The 21516-nt window shown below is 50.4% G+C and overlaps 1 protein-coding gene across 5 annotated transcripts in view; it reads left to right on the top strand.

Moving 5' to 3' along the window:
* Positions 1-767: 767 nt before the first annotated feature.
* Positions 768-21516, top strand: part of ZBTB40 (zinc finger and BTB domain containing 40) — a 44581-nt gene continuing 23832 nt past the window's right edge. For 2 of the 5 annotated variants that reach the window (XM_076355984.1, XM_076355988.1), the window contains exons 1-5: positions 768-839; positions 10071-10859; positions 11489-11622; positions 18543-18753; positions 19287-19429. In XM_076355984.1, the coding sequence (XP_076212099.1) occupies positions 10130-10859; positions 11489-11622; positions 18543-18753; positions 19287-19429 (1218 nt within the window). In that variant the 5' untranslated portion in view covers positions 768-839; positions 10071-10129. Of the gene's footprint in view, positions 840-7097; positions 7255-10070; positions 10860-11488; positions 11623-18542; positions 18754-19286; positions 19430-21516 lie in introns of those variants that run through there. The other 3 variants (XM_076355986.1, XM_076355985.1, XM_076355987.1) reach the window with 3 other exon arrangements.

Genomic DNA, 21516 nt, shown 5'->3' with positions numbered 1-21516 from the left:
TAGGGGAGGTGTAGGGGACCACTACCACGGTGAGATGGCCGCCAGGAGCAGGCAGCGGTGCCAGCAGTGTGCTGTGATGCCAAGGGCTAGTGACCGGATCAGTGGCTGACGGAGCAGAAGGAAGATCGGGACCCACTGCCAGGACTGAGTCCCTCTGCCCCGCTCCCCTCCCACAGCCAGCGCCTCCGAAGTACGCCCATAAGCTTGTCTCTGGAAGTCCCAGCACGGCCCAGGTCTTCTCTTCCCCTCGCCCAGCCCAAGGACAGGTGACCCAGCAGCAGACTTCGCTCCTGCCAGGGACCCCCCCTCCTCAGCCCGGCAGGCCCCTCGGCTGCCCACCACCCAGCGGGCTTGCTCACCCACGGCCCGTGCCCTGCCACCACCGCCACCGCCGCCGCCGCCGCCCTCCTCAGGAAACAGGCCCCGGCTCTAACCCCAGGAGGATGATGTTTTATTAACCGAGGGGGCTCCGAGGGCGCCTGAGGCAGCCGGGCGCGGGGGAGGCCTGACGGGAGCAGCCTCCGCGGCGGCCATCGCCGCTCGCTCCCTCAGGGCGGCGCCGCGGGGGGCGGGCGAGGGGGCCGCGCGCGCGGGGAGGGCGCGAGAGAGGACTGCGCATGCCCAGCTGCCGCCGGCGGCTTCGCTCGCTTCCCTCCCCTTGCCCCTCCGTCACGTGCCGCGGGAGCCGCCCCGCTGCCGCTTCAAGATGGCGGCGCGCGGCCCAGCGCCGCTGAGGGGGGCGGGGGGGAGGGGCGGCTGTTGTTGAAGCTTTATTGTTCCCGCGGCGGCGGCGGCTGCTGCCGCCGCGCGCCGTGTCCGCCGCGCCGCTCCCAATAAAGGTAACCATGGCGACGGTGGCGCCGGCCGGGCCGGGGGCCTGGGGGCCGCGCCGCGGGGGCGGCCGGGCCCGGCCCGGCCCGCCTCGCCTCGCCTCGCTCGGCCCCTCCGCTGCGGGCCGCCCCCGTGGGCGTCCCGGAGGGGCTCGGCGGGCAGCTCCCCCCCGCCGGGCCTGTCCCCATCTCCGGCGTCCTCCGCCGGGGCCCGGCCTCGCTTCCCCACCTCGGTGCCAAACCCGCGCGGGGGGGGGGGGGCCCAGCTGGGCCCGGGCTCTGCCGCGCCGGGGATGGGGCGGTTTGCCTCGTCCCGGGGGGCAGGGGGACGGGAGCGTCTGTCCTCACCCGCAGGGGGGGACCGGCTCCTGCGAAGCCCTTGCAGGCGGACAAGGAGGTTGAAGGGAGCCTGCGGGCTGCCCTTGCCTACGGCCTGGCCGGGCGGTGGATCCCCACGGGAGTGCTGTGTTAAATCAAGGTGTGCTTGATCGGTGCTCCACGGGTGGCCAAAAAATGGAAGGACTGCTGTCCCTCTCGTTTAAAACACTGCACGCGTCCCTTCTGCCGAAGGGAGGTGGTTGATTGCATCACTGCCATGGAAAATACGGCAGGGGTCTTTCCTTTTGTAACCTACACTTAAAAGCAAAGGTGCTTCCACTGGAATTTCGGCTCTACCTGTGAGCCAAAGCCTATCGGCTGGGTACCACTAACCCCCCCAAAGATGTTTCCCATTAGATGCGCTTTAGGGGCTCTTTGAGCTGTCCCTCGTGCTTGGGCAGAAGCTGTGAACCTCCCAGAAACTACTGTAAAGGTAGGCAGGGAAGGGAATTACCTTGCTCTTCCACGCCTTTTGCTGTAGATTCCTCTCCTTTGCTTTGGACCACTAATCACGTCTGTTCATTGAGATGATCAGTTAGAAGACTGACCCATCAAGAGACAAATAAATAGGTTTTTCGCATTGAGCCAAGAAATCAGCGGTCTGATCCAGTTTCTTGTGTGATCACCAGCTCGACAGAGCTGCTGCAGAGCAGCAGGGAGAAGGGAGACCCCTTTCTGTAGCAGCCTGTTCCCAGGTCGGGTTAGATTAGATGTGTTACAGAAATGTGCTGTGGTGGGTCCTGGTCAATAAATCCCACCTCCTCCCCGGAGAGGGGCAGGCTTGTAGGTGAGTCTCGGGGGTAGTTTCTTCTCCTGTGGTGGAAAGGAAGGTTGGCACACCTGATTTATTGGCCCTGATATGACATAAGGCAGCGTGATTCTGAAGGTTTTTGGTTAAGAGATACCAAGTGTCTTGCGTTTGAGGAGGAATTCAGGTTTCAAACCCCGGTCCAAGGACAGGGTGATGCAGGAACAGCCTGTTGGAGTACGGACAAGAACGGAGGTCCTCTCCCAGCTGACCGCCCCAGCCTCTGTGCCCTGCTCATTCGCCCTTGTTTCATCTCTCTTTCCAGTATGTTTTAACTGCCACGACATACCGCTTAAAGAAGGTGCTGAAAATGTGCCCGTTGTCGCACAGACAGCAGCTCAGCAGTTACAGAAGTCTTCCAGGAGACGGAGGAAGCGCGTTGGCTTCCTGGGGTAAATGCCATTAGGCTTTTATATTGCTGCATCCTTCTCTGTCTGTGTTTTAAAGCAGCTGCACTCACGTTTGAAGAGTTGTTGTAGGTCCTTTTGCCTTAATGGAGTTTTGGGGCTGTGGAGGTGCCTCTCCAATGGCCTGAAGCAGGAGGTGACAGCGTTGGAAGTCCAGGTGCTTCTTGGCTTGCTGTCTTGATAGATTCAGCTCAAAGTAATTCTGTGTACTTTACTAACAAGTCTCAGGGAATCGGTCCCTGTTTTGGACTGACCACACTTGAGAAGTGTCATTTTAAAGCTTTTTTTTTTTTCCCCTGTGTGCTTGAAAGAGGCCTTTGGGTCAAGGCACCTTACGGGTGCATGGTGCCTTGTCTGCTCTTGGGTGTAGGAACAAATGTCTTCTGCACTTCTGCTGACAGCAAAATGGATTGCAAAAGCTGGTCAAAGTAGTGTTTTTTAAATTAAAAAAAAAAGAGCCACTAATAAATTACAACATGCAATCTTCTCTGATGTAAACCTACCTGACAAACAGGAGTTCAGATGTCCAACTTTTGTTTTTTGAGGATGTTATGGAAACCTGCAAAATATAATTAGCACTTTCAGTGTTTTTGGACACAGCGTGACATGGATGAGCAGCGACTGGAGCAAACTTTGGCTGCTGCTTTGGGTTTGTGCTGGTTTTCCACTGCGTGATTTCATTCTCTCGTTGGGGCAGCCCTATTCCAGGAGGGATAGGCAGCAGCCCTCGCTTTGAAGAGTAATGGAAAACTTGCTATTAAGAGTAGGAGCATACTTACTTTTTTTTTCAATCTATTATATTTCCATTCAGAGCATCAGTACAGAAGATAGCCAAAGCGTTGTCTTTTTTGAGTGGTATATTCTGCTGTCTTTAGAGACCGCGGAGCGCTGAATTTAGTCAAAGTGTTGCTTATTTTCCTCTGTTATCTGTCTGCACTGATGCTCTGAACTGAAATAAAATAGATTGAAAAACAAATTGGTGTGCCCTGGCTCCCCGTACTGGATTTTACGTTATCCTCTGGGAGAGCTGCCTGCTCTGGCCCCTTGGAGCACCCCAGAGAAAGGTAATGACCCCTCGGCCTCTTTCAACACTTCAAAGACTGAATTACTTTTGATGGGAGAGGTAAGAAAATTGAATTGCAGTACATGATTTTCTGGCTTTCCAATAACCCTCTTTGTAAGGTCATCATCTTAGTAACAAGAAAACAGGAAACTGGTAAACACACAGAAAAAGTATTCAGATTCTGATTTAAGGCTGTCACTGTCCTTCACTTCTCAGAGCTAACAACAGAAAGTTGCCCATTGCTTGGAGGCTGCTGTCGTACCCGAGGGACTGCAGGGCCAAGGAACACGAGAGAATGAATCTTAGCTTTCTGTCCTGCTGCATTTACTGATTTACATGAGTCTTTTGAAACCAGCCTTTGAGTAAGTGCAAAATGGGTAGTGATGGGGTGAGCTCCTCTCACAGGGGCGGGAGCCTTCCTGGGCTGAGACTAGGCTTGCTTCGATGACCGCTTCGGATTGTAGCTCCCGTGAGCAGAAAGCTAAGAGTGCAGGGAACAGGAGGGTTGTTGGGTTGCTCCTGTGAGACCCTGCAATCACCTCTAACAGAAGTGGCATTTACGTAGGACAGAGAAGTCGGATTCTTCCATTTTGCTTATCTCTTTCTGTCCACTTTATTTTTTTCTGCCTGCCTTGTTTTAGCCTTTTAGAGCTTGCATAGGGTTTGCTTTCTTCTACTTTTGCACCGAGTGTGCAGGTTGGTCTTAGTAAGCTTTTTTCCCCCGTGCATTGCGTTGCACTGCACTGTGCTGGCAGCAGAGGGAGCACAAGGCTGTGGGTTTGTGCCTTTAAAAAGCAGCGTGATGGTATTGCTTAATTTCTTGGCAGTGCAGCGACAATTGTTGGTTTTTTAAAATTATTTTTTGAAAGCTGAAAAAAGTCTGCTCCATGTGCATACCAAGGAATAATTTCAGGCATGGAATGTATCTTCAGATGGCCACTGAGATGCTACTAATCAATGCAGGAAGTAGCTTTTGGTGTTATTTTATTAATGCCAGCAGGTGTGTTGACCAGCACCTTGTAAAAGCCCTTAATTATGGCAGTGAGAGGTATGCAGAATCCTTTTGCTAAGGCTATGGTGGCATTAAAATTCTTTCTGTGCCTTGTGATGGACTTTCTGATGATGTGAGGTACTGCGGCAGCCTCATAACTGCAGGGGAGGGATGGTCTCATCTGTGCATCTTTGGAGCACCTATCTCTGTAGCATCTAATTGCTAAAGCGCTCAGTCCTAAATTTCAATTATCTTTTGATGAACCTAGTGACGTGGATGGCTTTTGAATCTGTTGAATCTGGGTTGAAGTAATTATATGAATAATGAAGAGAAGTAATTTAATTTGGAAACTCCTTTTCAGTTATGTAGATAGAATTAGGTGTTCCTGTTTCCTCCTTCTTTGTGAAGAAATGTTGTTGCTATCAAAATATCCTTTTCCTGTTCTAATGTAGCTTAAAGAAAAAGACATGATCCCCTCGAGCTGTGGAGGTGTATGAAGACAGAAATATCTGGGAAAAAGAAGAAAGAGCTGGAACTGGACAGTGGAGGGTAGTGTTTGGTGCAGACCCGTTCTGGACCTCCTGTACTTGGGAGGTTCAGAAGAAGAAGGGGCTTCTTTGCTGAAGTGGGTGTCCTGATGGCAGTCCCAGATGACAACTGCTGCTTAAGGATGAACAGGATGACATTTATGGCATGGAATATGAGGCACTTTTGAAAATGTGTCTCAAATTGACTTTGCAGTCTAGCTGGAAGTCAGTGGAATGAAAACTCCTAAGCCACCTTGGTGTTCTCCCTGGGAAGCTGGCAGGACGAGGCTTAAGATGTCCCTTGATGTTCCTCAAAAGATTCATCATTCTTTTGCAAAGCCCATCTGGAGGGCAGCTAAGATGAGCAAATATCTCTGTCTCCTCTGTCCCCCCTTCTGACTCAAGTGAGCCGTTATTTTGGAATAGGGCAGTGCTCTTGCGGCTCAGGTATTAGAGACCCCAGAAGCAGCCCATTTACCTTAAGTTTGAAATTCATAAAAAACCCCAGTGAGCCTGGCTCCAAAGAGGATGCAGAGAAGCAGCTTTAAGCTGAAAAAGTAACAAATGGCTTTTTCTTACCAGTGGTGCTGGCAGAGGCAGATGGCTCGTGCTCTGTAAGCACTCATCCCCGCTGAAGTATTAGTTACCTGCTCTCAGAGAGATTCCCAGTTCAGCCCAGTCCCCCAGCCAAATCTCCCCAAAGCGGTCTAGAAGATGGCTGGGAAGTGAAGCCAGAGAAATTCAGGTAAGAAACAAGGCATGTAATTTAACAGTTAGAATAACTATGGCAGTGGAGGGTCCTCCCCCTAAAAATTAGTTCTTATCATGACTGGGCACCTTGCTGGAAGAGAAGCTTTAGCCAAACCCAAGTTACTGAGTCTGGAAATCCAGGAGGCAGTGACGGATGAGAAATCAGATTGCTGGTGGTGGTCCCTTCTGGCCGTAGGCTTTAAATAAAAGCCTGAAGTGTGTGCTAAGTAGGGGGCAGTTGCCTTGAGGATGGTCTTGGCTATCACCCCTCATTAAAAAATGTCTGTTCTTTTTGGCAGTACTAGATCTTTGGGTCTCTATAATTAAAGAAATAAAACGTATGTTCAGGACATACTTTCCAATGCTCTGGGTTGCTGTAATAAAGAAGGGAAGGTGCTGCTAGGCTGCTTAGAGCTTTACTATTTTGAGCTGTCATGGGCAAATATATCTTCTATATTCTTGCCAGGAATAGAGGGAGCAGACGGTGCTGCTGCTTCTTCCAGCTTGCCACAGTGGAAGCGATAGGTTTTATGCAGAAGGCTATTCATGGCAAAGTGAGCAGGCATCTCTTCCAGGACATCGATGTTTCCTGCTTGTCCTTTTGTAGGAAGAGCCACAGCTATTATTTCTTAACCAGCAGACCCAGTTTCATCTCAGATACTGGAAATTCTTCAGCTCCAGGGAAGGAGTGGGTGGACTAAAACTGCTATTACATTGAGTCTGGCAAAAGAAATGGGTCTCTCTGTTATCCCGTGACCAGCAGCAACTCCGCTGATGGCAGCTTGGTTACTCATGATTTACGGTGGCGTGGGAGGATAGCAGAGCCTGCGCATTTAATAGGCTGGAAGTGCAAGTGGCCGGCCCTGTGCATGGGTGAGGGGGTGGATCTGGTACTTGCAAAGTAGCAGAGATGAGCTGCAGACCAGACAGCCTTTGGTAGCGATGCGCCTGGAGAAGCTCTGGCTCCTGGGAAGCAGGAGGGTTGGGTATCAGCGACTACTTAGGTTTTCCTGCCTTCCAGAAAAGGACCCACCTACCCTGTGTTCTCGCTTCAAAGGTATTCAGATGGAGAGCATGACGCCTCTGCTTTGAGGTGATGTCAAAACCATCTGTGATCTTATCCTGATGATTGAAAAGCAAGTTACATAGTACTTCATCTTTCAAGCCCGGGGGAGCTCTTGGCTGAGCAGGAGAGCTCTCATGCATGGGTGGTATCCACCAGCCAGTTGCGCAGCCGTCTGTAGCTTTGCTATGAAGTGATGTCTCTCGGCTCTTCCTTGTCTTCCCACAGCCACCACAGGCAGTGCCATGCAGAAGGACAGCTGGAGTTCTGCCTGCCTATGGGTAGGAGGTCCTGCTTCCCACAAAGTCTGAACTCCAGAGGGGTTGGTGCCTTGTGGGAGCGAGACGCCAGCTCAACCTGTGCCCAGTGTCTGCTTGCAATTTGGTGCAAGTTGGGAGTTGCTCTGAGCCTGCTTTTCTGCGAGGCAGCGTTTCAAGGTGGTGTATGAGCATTGGCTCATTAAAGCTCGTGCCCTGATGATAGACAATATTACTCCTGTTTTCTATGAGAGGGTAGGAAGGTGGGTGAAAAGATGTTAAGCAGTTGAAGGTCATGTAAATCGTGTCCATCCAGGTGTTCTTCCTCTAGTGCTCATGCTGTTTTGTTTCAGCATCATTGCCAGCACCAGTGTTAGGCATCCTAGTGTGTAGACAAGGCAGTAATGTCTTTATCTTGTCTAGCTTAGATAAAAACTCCAGATATCCTGCTGATAAAAATTCTGTTGGCAGATGTCCTATCTGTTCTCCCTCCTGCAAAGGGAGGGGGGGGGGGGGCGGGAAAGTAAAAGGGAGGCTCTGGTAGATGGGATTAGAGCCATGGACTTCTGCAAGAAATTACAGCTTGGGGGACAAGACTTGTAAGTCGATGAGTTAGGACCGTGGTGTGCTGAGAAGGGAGATGCTGAAGGCCCTGGGCTGCAAGCAGACCCCTATCTCCAATGCTCACGTGCCCCTGCTGATCTTGGGAAAATGGGAAAATGTGGGCCCTCTCCAGAATGAAACAAGAGACCTGGTTACCCAGGACACGGAGAAGGCGGAGGAACTCAATGACTTTTTTGCCTCGGTCTTCACCGGTGAGTGCTTGAGCCTCACCGCCCAAGCCGCAGAAGGCCAAGGTGGGGACTGGGAGAATGAAGAGCCACCCGCTGTGGGAGAACATCAGGTTCAAGACCATCTAGGGCACCTGAAGGTGCACAAGTGCGTGGGACCCGATGAGATCCATCCGCGGGTCCTGAAGGAACTGGCGGATGAAGTTGCTAAGCCACTCTCCGTCGTATTTGAGAAGTCGTGGCAGTGCGGTGAGGTTCCCACTGACTGGAAAAGGGGAAACATAACCGCCATTTTTAAAAAGGGGAAAAAGGAAGACCCGGGGAACTCCAGGCCAGTCAGTCTCACCTCTGTGCCTGGAACAGATCCCTTCCAGGAACAGATCCTCCTGGAAGCTATGCTGAGGCACATGGAGGACAGGGAGGTGATTTGAGACAGCCAGCATGGCTTCACCAAGGGCAAGTCCTGCCTGACTAACCTAGTGGCCTTCTAGGATGGAGTGACTACATCAGTGGACATGGGAAGGGCTACAGATGTCGTCTATCTGGACCTCTGTAAGGTGCCTTTGACACGGTCCCCCACAACATCCTTCCCTCTAAACTGGAGAGGTATGGATTTGATGGGTGGACTGTCTGGTGGGTGAGCAATTGGTCGGATGGTCGCATCCAGAGGGTAGTGGTCAACGGCTCAATGTCCAGATGGAGATAGGTGACGAGTGGCGTCCCGCAGGGGTCTGTATTGGGACCGGTACTGTTTAATATCTTCGTCAGTGACACAGACAGTGGGATCGAGTGCACCCTCAGCAAGTTTGCAGATGACACCAAGCTGAGTGGTGCGGTCGACACGCCAGAGGGACGGGATGCCACCCGGAGGGCCCTGGACAGGCTGGAGAAGTGGGCCCTTGGGAACCTCATGAGGTTTAACAAGGCCAAGTGCAAGGTCCTGCGCCTGGGTCGGGGCAGCCCCCGGTATCAACACAGGCTGGGGGATGAAGGGATTGAGAGCAGCCCTGCCGAGAAGGACTTGGGGGTACTGGTGGGTGAAGAGCTGGACATGAGCCGGCAATGTGCACTCGCAGCCCAGAAGGCCAATCGTATCCTGGGCTGCATCCAAAGCAGCGTGGCCAGCCGGTCGAGGGAGGGGATTCTGTCCCTGTACTCTGCTCTGGTGAGAGCCCACCTGGAGCCCTGCGTCCAGCTCTGGAGTCCTCAGCACAGGAGAGACATGGACCTGTTGGAGCGGGTCCAGAGGAGGGTCACAAAAATGATCAGGGGGATGGAACACCCCTCCTATGAAGAAAGGCTGAGAGAGTTGGGGTTGTTCAGCCTGGAGAAGAGAAGGCTTCGGGGAGACCTTATTGCAGCCTATCAGTACTTCAAGGGGGCTTATAAAAAAGATGGCGGCAAACTTTTTAGCAGGGCCTGTTGCGACAGGACAAGGGAGAATGGCTTTAAACTAAAGGGGGGTGGATTTAGACTAGATATAAGGAAGAAATTGTTTACGCTGAGGGTGGTGAAACACTGGCCCAGGTTGCCCAGAGAGGTGGTGGGTGCCCCATCCCTGGAAACATTCCAGGTCAGGTTGGATGGGGCTCTGAGCGACCTGCTCTAGTTGAAGATGTCCCTGCCCACGGCAGGGGGGTTGGACTAGATGGCCTTTAGAGGTCCCTTCCAACCCAAACTATTCTATGATTCTATCTTAGCAGTGATGTGGGGAGAAAATTAACTCATCCCAAACCACTTAGTGCTTTGCAGGTCAAAACCAACACCTCAGATTCTCCTCTGTGGTAGATGGTCTGAACAGGTCTTCCTGCACTGCTTCCCCACCTGCCCTTTCAGAAACCAGCTACTGAATTCAGCATCAGTGCCTGATCTGAAGAGCATTCACACCTCCTTGAGCTCTATCAGGGGCACATCAGGGAGTTTCTTCTCCCTTTTTATAACTCCTGGGACTCAGTACTCATTTTCAAGCTCTTTCTGAAGTATTTATATTTGAACGGTATCTAGACTTTTCAGCTCTAGTGGGGTAAGTTGCTGAATTTGGGGAGTGTGAGTTCAGGAAGGGGCCTCTTCTTGCTGTAACCACTGAACTGCAGCACAGTAAGCTACTAGGAGGTGTAAACTGAAAAGTGATTTTTGCTTACTCTTTCTTTCTGTCTTGCTACTGTGTGAGCAAAGTGCTAACAGGATCCTTTGTTTTTTCGCTAGCTGGGCTTTGTGAAAGCGGTGTGGAGACCACGGCAAGAGGAGGCCAGTAGACTGGTGCCATGGAGCTTCCCAGTTACAGCAAGCAGCTGCTGCAGCAGCTGTACGCTCTCTGCAAAGAGCAGCAGTTCTGTGATTGCACCATCTTCATTGGGAACGTTCATTTTAGAGCACACAAGGTGGTTTTGGCTGCTGCCAGCCTGCTTTTTAAATCCTTATTGGACAGCACAGACACCATCTCCATCGACGCTTCTGTGGTGACCCCTGAGGAGTTTGCGCTTTTGCTGGAGATGATGTACAGTGGCAAACTCCCACTGGGGAAACACAATTTCACCAAAGTAATCTCTGTGGCAGATAGTCTGCAGATGTTTGATGTAGCTGTTAGTTGCAAAAACCTCCTCAGGGACCTCATCAGCTGTTCGACTCAGGACCAGGTAGTGAGAGAAGTCTCCGGCCAGACGGCAGACTCATCTGGAAACCGTGCTGAAGCTAATAACCTGCCCCAGTCTGAAAAACCTGCTGAAGCAAAAGCAAATATCCTCCTCCCTCATAGAGTTTCCCCTTCTCCTGGCCCTGTGGAAGCAGAAATGGAAGCAGATGTTTCTCCTCTTGGCCAGGAACTTACCATGAGTCACACCTGGGTTCACCAGGATGCGATGCTGAGTGACTCCAGATCCCTCCGGGAGGATTCAGGCTCTCATCCTGATCAGCCTGCCAGTGCTGAGCAGGGTGGCAGTGCAGAAGAGGAGCTTGCTGAGCCTCCAGAGGAGAAAGGAGGAGCAAGGGATTTAGGTGAGACTTTACAGGTCTGGGCACAGCATTGCCTCTTATTTGCAACTGCGTTCACTCAACATTTTCCTCTTATGGAGGATCTTTTCCTCTGTGTTTGTTCTTTTTAGTTTGCCCTGGGTTGGGAGCAGCACCAACATGTACCCCTTTTCTGCAGGGACTTTCTTCCTTTGGCACTGTGCAATACTCTGCTTTGGCCTTTGCAGTTGCTTCACTCCCACCACTTTACCAGAGCGGTAGTGAGCAAAACTTTTCTTACCCATGCATGTGGTTTCATCTGACGTACAGCGGGATCTGCGTTAGTGCAGGACATGAGGTTGATAAGGCAATCTGTGTAACAGTAAGTGAACGGAGTTGCCTGCTAATGCTACCTTATCCTTTAAACTCCCGTTCAGCATGGGAGGAAAACAGAGGCTGTACTGGGTTTAAAATAAATGTTCCATTTATAACTGGTGTTAAATAAACTGTTGGTTTTCCCTCCAGGCTGTGTGATATCTTTAGAAGGGATTTGTGAGTCACAGTTTCCCTATTATAGCCAATGTGCTGGTTACAAACTGATGCCTTTCAATCACATCATGCTTTCTGTGAATCCCTTCAATTAGCAAATAACTCATCTTGTTTCTTTCACACAGCAGCAGAGAGCAAAAGCTGTAAACTGGATTTCTTTCTTCGATATGAAAATCTTTTCTCTGAGGCCCTTTCTGATGCCCGAGCTGTGCTGAAAAGACTAGAAGACTGCAGAGAAATTGATGCCTCTCAAAAGGAGGTAGGTGTGTTTACTTGGGTAAATGATACCAGTTTTTTTTTCACCCTGCTGAGGGCTAGAATAGTTTGTGCCCTGTTTAGGAAATTGTTTCATGGGCAACTGGTGCCTGGTTGTTCGAAGGGCAACATGTGCTCACCTGAGCAACACCCCAGAGAGAAGCATCTGTAAGAGCAAACTGCTCGTGCACGTAGGTAAAGAAGTATATGTCCTGCCCTGAAGACTTCTTCGTTGTGTTGTAGGAGAGCTCCAGCACTGATTTCTCTCCTCCTGTTTATGGTATTTGCTTCGGGAACTGTATCGACTTGTAAATGACTGACATGTGAGATCCCAAAATAGAGTTCCCAAGCCCTTGGTGAGGGCTTGCCGTGGAGCATCTGCTCTGCTCTGCGTGTGGCAGGCTGCTCGTGGGAAGCGTTACGGGGGGGGTTACGGGTGCCGCCCCATGGCGCTTCTGGCGATGTGCCGCTTTAAAAGCAGTTGTCGCTGATGAATGATGCTCGAGTTACTGTTGGAGGGGATATTTGAGTCTGGTGTTTGGTTAATGCTGAAGGATACTCTGGGCTCTGAACAACAATAGCCGGATACCAGCTGTCGTACCGGCTCGAAGCCACTACAGAAACAACAGGTTACGTCCGTATTGGTGTAGCAGTGGTGCAGGAGGACACGGAGGTTGGAAATGATTGTGGCGGGTCTGGGAGGGCACTCATGCTGGCTGCACGCTGCTGTGCGATCGCAGGGTCTGAGAAAAAAGCCGTGGACACTGTGGTGTGAGGATGGGACTGTACTTGCTCTCCTCACCCCGGCTGTTTCTGATAGAGCATTTTTCATACCAGGCTGCATGAACTGCCCTGTGTACCTTTTCTGTGTGTGGAAAAATGAGAATGTGACTGTTTTATTGCTAGCTCTTCAGTGGCTCCGTGTCTAGCTGGCCTTTTGAAGCCGAGAAATGCTATTCCCTAGGTCAGGGGGCTGTGATGCTGTCTAGGTTCCCATGCACTTGCTGGCTGGGAAGCTGTCTGGATTCAAGACATGTGGTCCCTCCAGTACCAGTATGACCATGGGACATTTTGGCTGTGGTGACATTCTGCTTTTAAAAACCCAAGGCAACATGTTTATTAGAAAAAGCCTGTATGACAGCAGGGAGGAGAATTCCCTTGAGTCGGGGAGTGCAGGTTTCTTTTCTGACGAGCCTTTAAATGTTCACGGATGGAAGCCTGTGTTCCCTTAGCTGCTGACCCTCCTGATGGTTGAACTTAACATCTCTGGGGCTTTAGGAGGGAGATGTGGGTCCTAATCTGTGTTTGTAGCAGCAAGCCCAAGCCTGGCTGGGCTGACAAGCACCTGTGAGTGCATTGCTGTCAGCATGCCTGCGCGCCCTGAGAAGGATTAGGTTTTTGTACATTTGTTCGTCGCCCCAATCAGAAAAATATGTGAGGCTTAAGGTTTTACCTATTCTGCACCTTGGCAATTGCAGCAGAGCTGGGGAGAGGGTGTTGTGCGATGTGGATGGGCACTGCCAGAAGGGATTTGGCAGCTCCTTGCACCCGTGCCAGCAGGCATCACCCGTGCTGGTGTGCCTTCCCTTGCCCACTTGTGCTGCCTCCACAGTCGCAGGGCAGAACAGCACCTGCAAAGTGCCCAGGCAGGCGTGCTGCCTTGCTTCTGCTCTGCATAACAGCCCCATTTTCTATTGCTTTGCAGTAACTGTTGTTTCATGTTTCTTCAGCACCTCCAAGACCCAGCAGGTGAGGTTCACAGACCTGTGCCCGGCCCTTTATGCTCCCCAATGAGCTGTTGCAGCAGGAGCCAAGTGAGACGTTGCGGAGCTCAGAGACAGTTTGGGTATCTGACGGCAAAACGGCAGCTGGACAATTTTTCTGCAGCTATAAATAAACGCTGAATAAATAAGAAATGGATTTTCTTTAAGCCTTCCCAAAAAATCACTTCTCAGCTTTGACAAGCATGAAAAGTGTCAGCCCCAGGGCAGTGGGGGGCACAGACTGCAGCCTGTTGTAAGCAAGGGCTCAGCCAGATCTTTCCCTCTCTGAGCTCCCCTCTGGGACAAGCAGGACCTGTGGGCACCAGCATCAAGCCTGGGCTCTGTTTCCAGCAGATGGAGTAGCTTTTTCCCACAAAGGCGCAGTGTTTTCTTTGGGGGAAACACAGCGGTGTGTTTTTAAAGTCATGCTTAAAGTGCAAGTTCATCTCCAAAGAGCCCAGCTCGGGATGCATAATTAAGGCTGAGATTGTGCCAGTGGTAGATGTCAATGGATTTTTTTCCTCTCTCTCCTTGTTGTTTTTCCCCTCTCCTTTTTTGTATTATTTTGCCAGTCATTTGCTTGAAGTCTCTTAGGTGCCTCGGGGCAAGTTAAAGTTGGTCTGGAAGCCGGTGAGATGCCGTTTCTTTGCACTAAGCAGTCTTGCTGGGCGTGCTTGCCCTGCTGCAGGGGGGATCTCCCATCCCTCGTGCACATCCTTGTTCTGCTCAGGAGCCTTTTTTGTGTGGCTTGTCTCTATAGGCAAGCAGCGGTGTGTTTTGGACAGCAAAGCCTGGGCAGTGTGGGGGCTTGCGGGCGTTCGTGGGGGTTTTGCAAGCCTGCCTGTTGACACCAAGGCTGTCCTGGTGTTTAGGCTTCTCTGGTTTCAGTGGCATTTTGCCTTGGACGTAGCCTCTGTATTTCCATTCCTTTGCTCGTGAGCTCATCCCTACATGTGTGCCTTGTTCCCTGCTGTGCTCCTGTCTGCTCCCCTCTGGTGCTGCTGCCTTATTTCCTGCCACCTCCAGTGGAGACTTGTTAGGCCGTGGGGTTTTTTCCCAAGGAGGTTTGTGGTGCAGGGCTTGCTTTTGTGAGAATTGTTGCTTCTCTCTAAGTTTGATGTTATGTTCTTCTCCCTGAGCGGAAAAATGTGGATGTGTTGCTTTTCTGTATAGGGAGGTGTGGTTTTTGGGGTTGTTTTTGTTTTAGAGTCTCTCTGTGTACCTCACATAAACTATTCCTATCTAATTTGGTTCTGGCCTGGATAAAACCTGCTTGGAAATGAGAACAAGACTGAAATTGCAGTAATTCGGGGAAGCGTAGAAGAGCTTTGCTGGTGTCAAGTCTTATCTTCCTGTGCTCTCCTAGAGAAACTCAATTCAAATTATTGCACAGCTCATTTGTTCCCTCTACTACTGGGTTCAGATGAAGTGGGGGAACGTTGATTCTCCCGTGTAGAATAAATGTCACTGTGCTTGTGGATCATTTCCATTGCCTATGGGCCTGTCCAATTATTGTCATCCTTCGTTTGCAGCTGCAGGGTTTTCTGGATGCGGCAGAAGAAAGAAGTTTCCCATTATCTTCTGCATCCTGATTAGGAGTGATAGGTTGTGAGGGTTTTATTTTGTGGGGCAGAGCTGGAGAACTTTTTTTCCCTCTGTTCTGGTGTACTTGTGTGGAAGTGTGGGCTGAGCTTTTGTTCCTGTTGTGTGGAGCAAGCAGGGGTCAGCGTTCTCCACGGAGCCTTCCTGGTACTGGGGTCTCCCTCATTAGTCACATACAAATGCAGGCTTGAAAAAAAAGCACTTCAGATATCTGAACCAGAAATGGGAACCTAGTTTTTCTCTGATTATTGTATGCACAGTGATAGCTGATAGACTTCATGACGCGGTCATAGCATATGAGCTTCTCTGTGGTCCAGATGTATAGAGACAGTCCCTGTGCTGTCCTTGCCACCGGCCCTGTGGGCAGCGTCTCTGTCTGTGCAGGTTTCCAGTGGCTTTTTTATATTTCCTTCACCTTATGCACATCAAAAATTAACCAGTAAAAAAACCCAAAGCAGCTTGCTTTCACAGAGGACTGATGATTATGTCTCTGGAAGCTTCCCTGCGGTGCCCAGCCTCCTGCGGTCAGGGACTTTGCAGCTCGCTGAATGGCCAGTGCAGCTCTCCTCGGGGAATGGTGGTGGCATTGAGGTATGGGCACAGGATTTACCATGTTCAGGGGTGAGTCTTGTAAATGAATGTGCCTTGGCTTGTGAGGGAGGGGTCTGAAGGGAGCTAGCTTCTTCTGTCACCCTAAACCCCATGGCTTTCCAGCCTGTCTCTTGCAGATCCCTCTCCACCACGCTTTGGGTGCTTGTATTCGCTCTAAAGCTGATGCTTGAGGGAGATCACTCAGTAATAGTCACTAAAGTGGCTTTTTGCTGAGACATGCTCTCACGGCGGGAGCAGGAGAGTGGATAAGGCATGACAAGCCATAACACCCTGCTCGCCCACCTGCAGGGAGAGGCTAGTGGCCAGCTGGGCTAGTGGCCACATTGACCTCCCCTCCCTCTCTCCCCACATCCCTCTTTAGTCTCAGTTATGGGCCATTGCACCCTTGGGTGGGATTTACATTACTTGCCCATCTGGTTGAGGTTCTTTCCATGTCCCAGGACGTCCCTCAGGATGGCACGCCAACTGAATTCAACCCAGGTCAGGCTCAGGGCCAACCACCAGCTGCTCTTTGAGCATCCCTGTCCCCACCCAGAAAAACTTAATCTCACGATCGCTTTGGAGAGGGAGGTGGAGGTCCCAGAGGCACTGTCTTCCTAGGAGTGTTGTGGATTGGTGTGAGGAGGGAGATTAGTGCCTGTCTGGGAGGACACAGCACTAACTCGGCTCTTGCTGAGCAGGTCGGGGCTCTGCATGAGCAGCCTCATGCATCTTCCTAGCCAAAGCGGCAGGGGACATTCGAAGGAGCAGAAGATAATAAGGAACAGAGCAAGAGGTCCTGCGGTGGGGCAAAGGGACACAGCAGTGTAGGAATGGATTGTGTTAGGAAAGAAATCTGGAAAAATGTGGAAGATGTGGAGATGATACGGAGGCAGGAGACCTACCTCCTGCGGCGTTACCTGCAGAGATTCCTGTTCAGAGCTTGCCTTGGGGCTGCTGTGGACATGGGGAGGTTTGAGGTGAACTGGGAGGGCTGTTTTGTGGTGTTTGACCATAGCAGTACTGAGCTACTGTGTTAGTAGTGTTGTGGCCACCAGAACTGACACCCTCAACTGGGACCCAACTTCTCAGTGGACATTGAACCTATTTGGTGGCACAGCTCAAGCTTAAGCCAGACCTTGGTGAGCAGGATTCCCAGCTCAGAGAGCCCATCTCTTCCTCCAGTCTGGAAGCTGGATGTGTGCTAATTTGTGCCAATTGGGCCATGAAGGGTTTTGCAAGTGTCTCAGGCAGCGAAAGCCTAATGGACCAGGCTGTAATGTGTGGGCACGTTATGACTAAGCGGAAGCTGGGATTCCAGCTAATATCAGTATTTCTCCATTTTTTTCCAGGATCTTTGGGAATTGTTAGTGCTTCGAAGTAAGTCTAAAATGCGCTGTGTGCTCTTTCAAAACAATGCTAAAAGGCTGTTGTTCCCACTGAGCAATGTGTCCAAGGAAAGGTCTTCTGGAAAGAGACTATAAATAGCAGAACCTTTCAGTTTCTGAAAACTCATTTCCATTAACCAAAACCGTGCACTGAGGAAGGGATGTTATCTGGAGCTCTGGGTAGCAATGCTGTGCTGATTTTAATTGAAAAAAAAATTAAAAAGAAAAAAAATTGCGACAATGCAAGTTACATGTTTTTACTAATATGGATTAAAAGTATTTGGCACGGTGCTGAGCACCTTTAGGATGGTGAGAGTCAAGACATTTTGTGTTTTACAGGATCATTTTGATCTGGAAGGGGCCAGGCTGCAAACCTTGAGAACAAACATGATCTGGTTATCAAGTCTCATTACAAATTAATGTTTGCATTAAAAAAAATACCTTTAAGCTTCTTCTTCAGCACGTCTGCAGCATCTCCTTTCTTCCTTTATAACAGAGCCCTTCATGTCCACGTCTCTCTGTTCGGCAGGAAAAATGCTGTTAGCGGGTAAGAGCTGGGACTCCTGCAGCTTCCCCTCTGTGGATACGCTTTGCAATAGGTCATTGCACTGTCACGCTGCCCTAATAGATGAGCATTTACACCTGTGAGGAAAAGCAAGTCCACCATCCCCCTGGTGCAGCCCCAAGCAGTTGCATTCAGTCTTTTTATCATAGAAATAAAAATGACAATGACAGCAGAAAATGGCCACTCTCTCTGGAGCTGGGCTAAGCTCTCACTTCAAAGGTACTTTATAGCATCCCTGGAGACTCTAATAAAGGACGCCTGCTCTGAAAGGCTGGCATCTCTCCTGGAGAGCTGGGGAGCATGTGTCTTTAGGGGCAATATTTACAGCGTTAAAGGGCTCTGGGGAAATGGGAGCAAGAGTTACAGCTTATTTCTTTTCCTTTTATTTCCATAACCGCGCAGGCATGTTTGCCTCTGGTTGCTGTTTCGGGTCACTGGAGTGGATTTTGGAGCTCTGGGCATGATTGCCAGGCGTGCTGAGAGCCCACGACACTCAGAGTTTGTGTGCCTCCTCTCCAAAGCTTTCTCTAGGAGTTGCAACTCCATTGTGACTTGAGGATGGAGATTCCTGAAAGTCCCACTTAAAATGCTCTCTGCTTTCTGTGCAAGTGATATCTCCTTGTTCTGCAGTGAAATCTAGTATCCCCTGCCCTAGCCTTGGGCTTCCAAAGTAACGGTGTTTAAACCGTGTTTTATTAGGTCTCTTAGACTTAGTGGCATTTGGCTGTTAGGGGAAGAAATGAAGAGATGTTTGGTGCTGGAACCAGCTCCAGTTTGTGGGACTGGCTGTAAAGATAAGAGCTGTCAGGCAGGGCTTGCTGCCCTCCTTCCCAGGGCTGGTGGCCGCAGGCCGGAGCTTGAGTTCAATGGTGTGTGTCTATGTGGTTATTTTTTTGTTTTGTTTAATTTTTTGTCCCCTGAACAAAACCTCCAGGTTTCTGCTTTTTGTGTTGGTTTGTATAGGGCTGTTGTTAGGCTTTATTAAAACCTTCCGTGTTTGCCTGTTCTGTTGTAGGCTCTGGTTTCCTGTCTGGCAGAGGCAGGAGAACAGCCAATGTTCAAGAAGCTGCTGAGCAAAGTGAAGGATGCTCGGAACCTGGCTGCTCAAACCCTAGATGCTCAGACCCTCGTGTCTTTACTGAAGCTGTTTCAAGACGTGAATCCCAAGCTGAGAGTGGCTTTGATGGAGAGGGAAGGGGGAAGCGGAGAAGCCCTGCAGCAAACAGGTAGAGATGTGGGTGCAGCCTCTGGCAAAGTGAGTGGGCAACCTTACAGGCAAAGCAGGTCTCCAGAAACCCTGTATCCTTACTCACATGCAGGAGGTTTTACCACGTGCTGACCAAGATCCTGGAGCATTTCCGTCCCGCAGCAGCGGGGTGCAGGCAGCACAGGGCTCTCCCTATCGCTCCTTGGAGGGCTGGATCGATGGCTGCGCAGCCAGCATGGGTCAGAGCACAGCTGAGCCTCAGGATTGAAAGCTCCTTTCTTACTTGAGTCTGACACAAAGCAGTGGCCTTGCAAACCTGGTGTTAACCTTCAGCTTGCTTTATGGCTTTGTGCTCTGTTAGATAAATGAGACGTTTTCCTTTCATAGAGTTTAAAGAGAATAGCAAAGTGGTTTTCCTCTGCTGCTTGTGCTTGGGATGAGCTTTGCTATTCACTTAGATCTTTCACAGAGTTTCACTCGCTTCAGGAGCCTGTCAGTTCCTTCAGACTGACTTGTTTCTTCTCTTGTGTTTCTGAATCCTTTTCCCCCCAGAGAGCACAGACGAGGGAGAGACACTGACCGCTCGCTTGCTGGGGCGCAGGGAGGAGCTGATCCAGACTGTGACACAGCTGAGCCCCATCATAGAGTTCCTGGAGGCAGCAGAAGAGGGATTCCTGACCGCCTCGGAGAAGCGGGTAAAAAAAATCTGAAATAAGGAAGCCTCTGTGGGTGAGGGGGGGTGTGTATGCGTATATGTCTGCAAGGCACCGTCTTACCACATGGTTTGCCAAGTGATGTGCTAGCCTCACCTGGCAATTTCACCTCCCCTTTGCACAGCATGGACTGCACATGTGTGTTGTCTCAGGTCCTTCTGCGCTGAACTGTGGGAATAGTGAAAGCTGAGCTGTGAAGGCAACCTCAAGACCAGGATGAACACTGCCTGGCGGAGTGTCAGACCGCCCCTGCAAGTGGAGCCTGGGGCAGAGGAGGTGCCTAGTACTCCTCCTAGGCCCTGAAAATGCCTTTTTGTGAGCCCGGAGAAGGCTCTGTAGTCGAGTTTGGTGTCAGCAGAACCACTAAAACCTCTGTGCTGCCTGTCTACCAGTTACGTCCTTGTGTAGTCAGTCATTGGCTTACCTTTCAGCTGACTCCCAGCTTTAACTCTTTCCTTTAACTCTTATCACACAGTTGCCTGCAAGAGTAGGACATCCACTGACTGATTTTTTTTTTGTTTTGTTTTGTTTTCTTTTAAATTTTTTTTGGATGTGTTTAATGCAGCAGTTGGTGGGGAGGACTATTGCTTTCCTGTAAGCAACTGCATTATGTGTGCTGATTTGCAGAAGCTGTAATGGAAAAAATACTGTGTAAAACCTGCTTTTTTGTGTGTTTTGGGGGGAGCTGGCTATACCCTGCCTGTGCAGCTGAAACTTGCAGGGTGCCCTAGCACGCTGCGTTCGGTACACAGCTTGCAGACCTCCTGTCCTAGTTTGTCACATCAGTTAGTTCCTCTGCTGCAGGATTATAGCGAGTGGAAACCACTGTTGTGCTTCAGTGGCATGAATGATGTCTGCTTTCTCTCTGCGTGAGCTTGACCAGAGCCATGACAGGTGGGCTGAGAACCTCTGCCCATCTTGTAAGTCCCTTAATAATGTCTTGCTCACTTGCACGTGGTCCCTGACCAAGTGTCCATCGCGGACCATCCCTGGGTATGGGTGCAGCTCAGTGCAGGAGGGCCAAAGAAGGTGCTGCCAACAGAGGCATCCGCCTTGTCCTCGTGGGCTAGGGTGTGACTGGCAGCTGATGAATTTCCCCCTCCAAAACACCATGGCTGAGCCTGGGGAATGGGGATGTGAGAGGAGAGAGCAAGGCGTGAATGCAGCAAAGGACTCGGCATCTGCTGGGGATATTGCGGCTGTCAGCAGAGACCTGCGCGGGGGTGCCTGGAGCTAAGCTCCTAGCTGTGAAAGCTGCATCAGCAGTGGGGAGATTAGGATTTTTCATATATGCCTGTTCATGTTGCAGTGCGACCTTTCTTTTGAAGGCTGCACCTTTTCCCTGCACTCTTCTTTGTCTTCAAGAAATGATTTAGTTATAATGCAGCCATTTTTTATTTTCCTTCCCATTGAAAAAAAACAAGCCAACCACAAACCAAAACCATTCTGCCATCGTAATTCTGCCCCTTGGGCACAGGATCCAGCCTTTAATTGCATCATCATATACTATGGGACTCCTGCCTTGTTTGGTGAAGGGGTAGTGTTATTCAGTATTTCTTTTTGTCCTCTTCAGTCACTCTATGCTCTGTTTGCTGCAGAGCCTCCAAACCCTGCTCCAAATACAAAATCCTTCTCCTCTCTATGGGATCCCTTCGTGCTCTTGTTTTAGCCCACGGGTTCCCAGCAAATAACAAATGTATTTGGGGAGCACTCTGGTGAGGCTGGGTGCATCGCTCTTTCCCTGCTGCGGCACAGGAAAATAAGGCGAAAATTGCCAAGTGTAGACTGACCTTGGGAGGTTCCCTTTTTTTCCCAGGCTTGGTTTGTTTGTTTATTTATTTATTTATTCCCCCCCCTCCAAACAAGTGGAAAAGTGCTTAATTATTTCAGAAGTTAAATTGATTAAAACAGTGGGCCTGTGGCATATGTGCAGTTGAGATCTCTGGTGTCTCAGGTGCAGTACTGGGAAAATGAACATGGAATTAGCAGCCACCTCTGAAGGTTTCATCTTACCTGATTCATCCAGCATTGCACGAGAGCTCTGGGCTGGCAGAGATAGGATCTAGTTC

Source organism: Aptenodytes patagonicus, chromosome 19, assembly GCF_965638725.1.
Source record: "Aptenodytes patagonicus chromosome 19, bAptPat1.pri.cur, whole genome shotgun sequence".
NCBI lineage: Eukaryota > Metazoa > Chordata > Aves > Sphenisciformes > Spheniscidae > Aptenodytes > Aptenodytes patagonicus.
The sequence above is the reverse complement of the archived record's forward strand: the minus strand, read 5'-3'. Positions and strand labels throughout refer to the sequence as shown.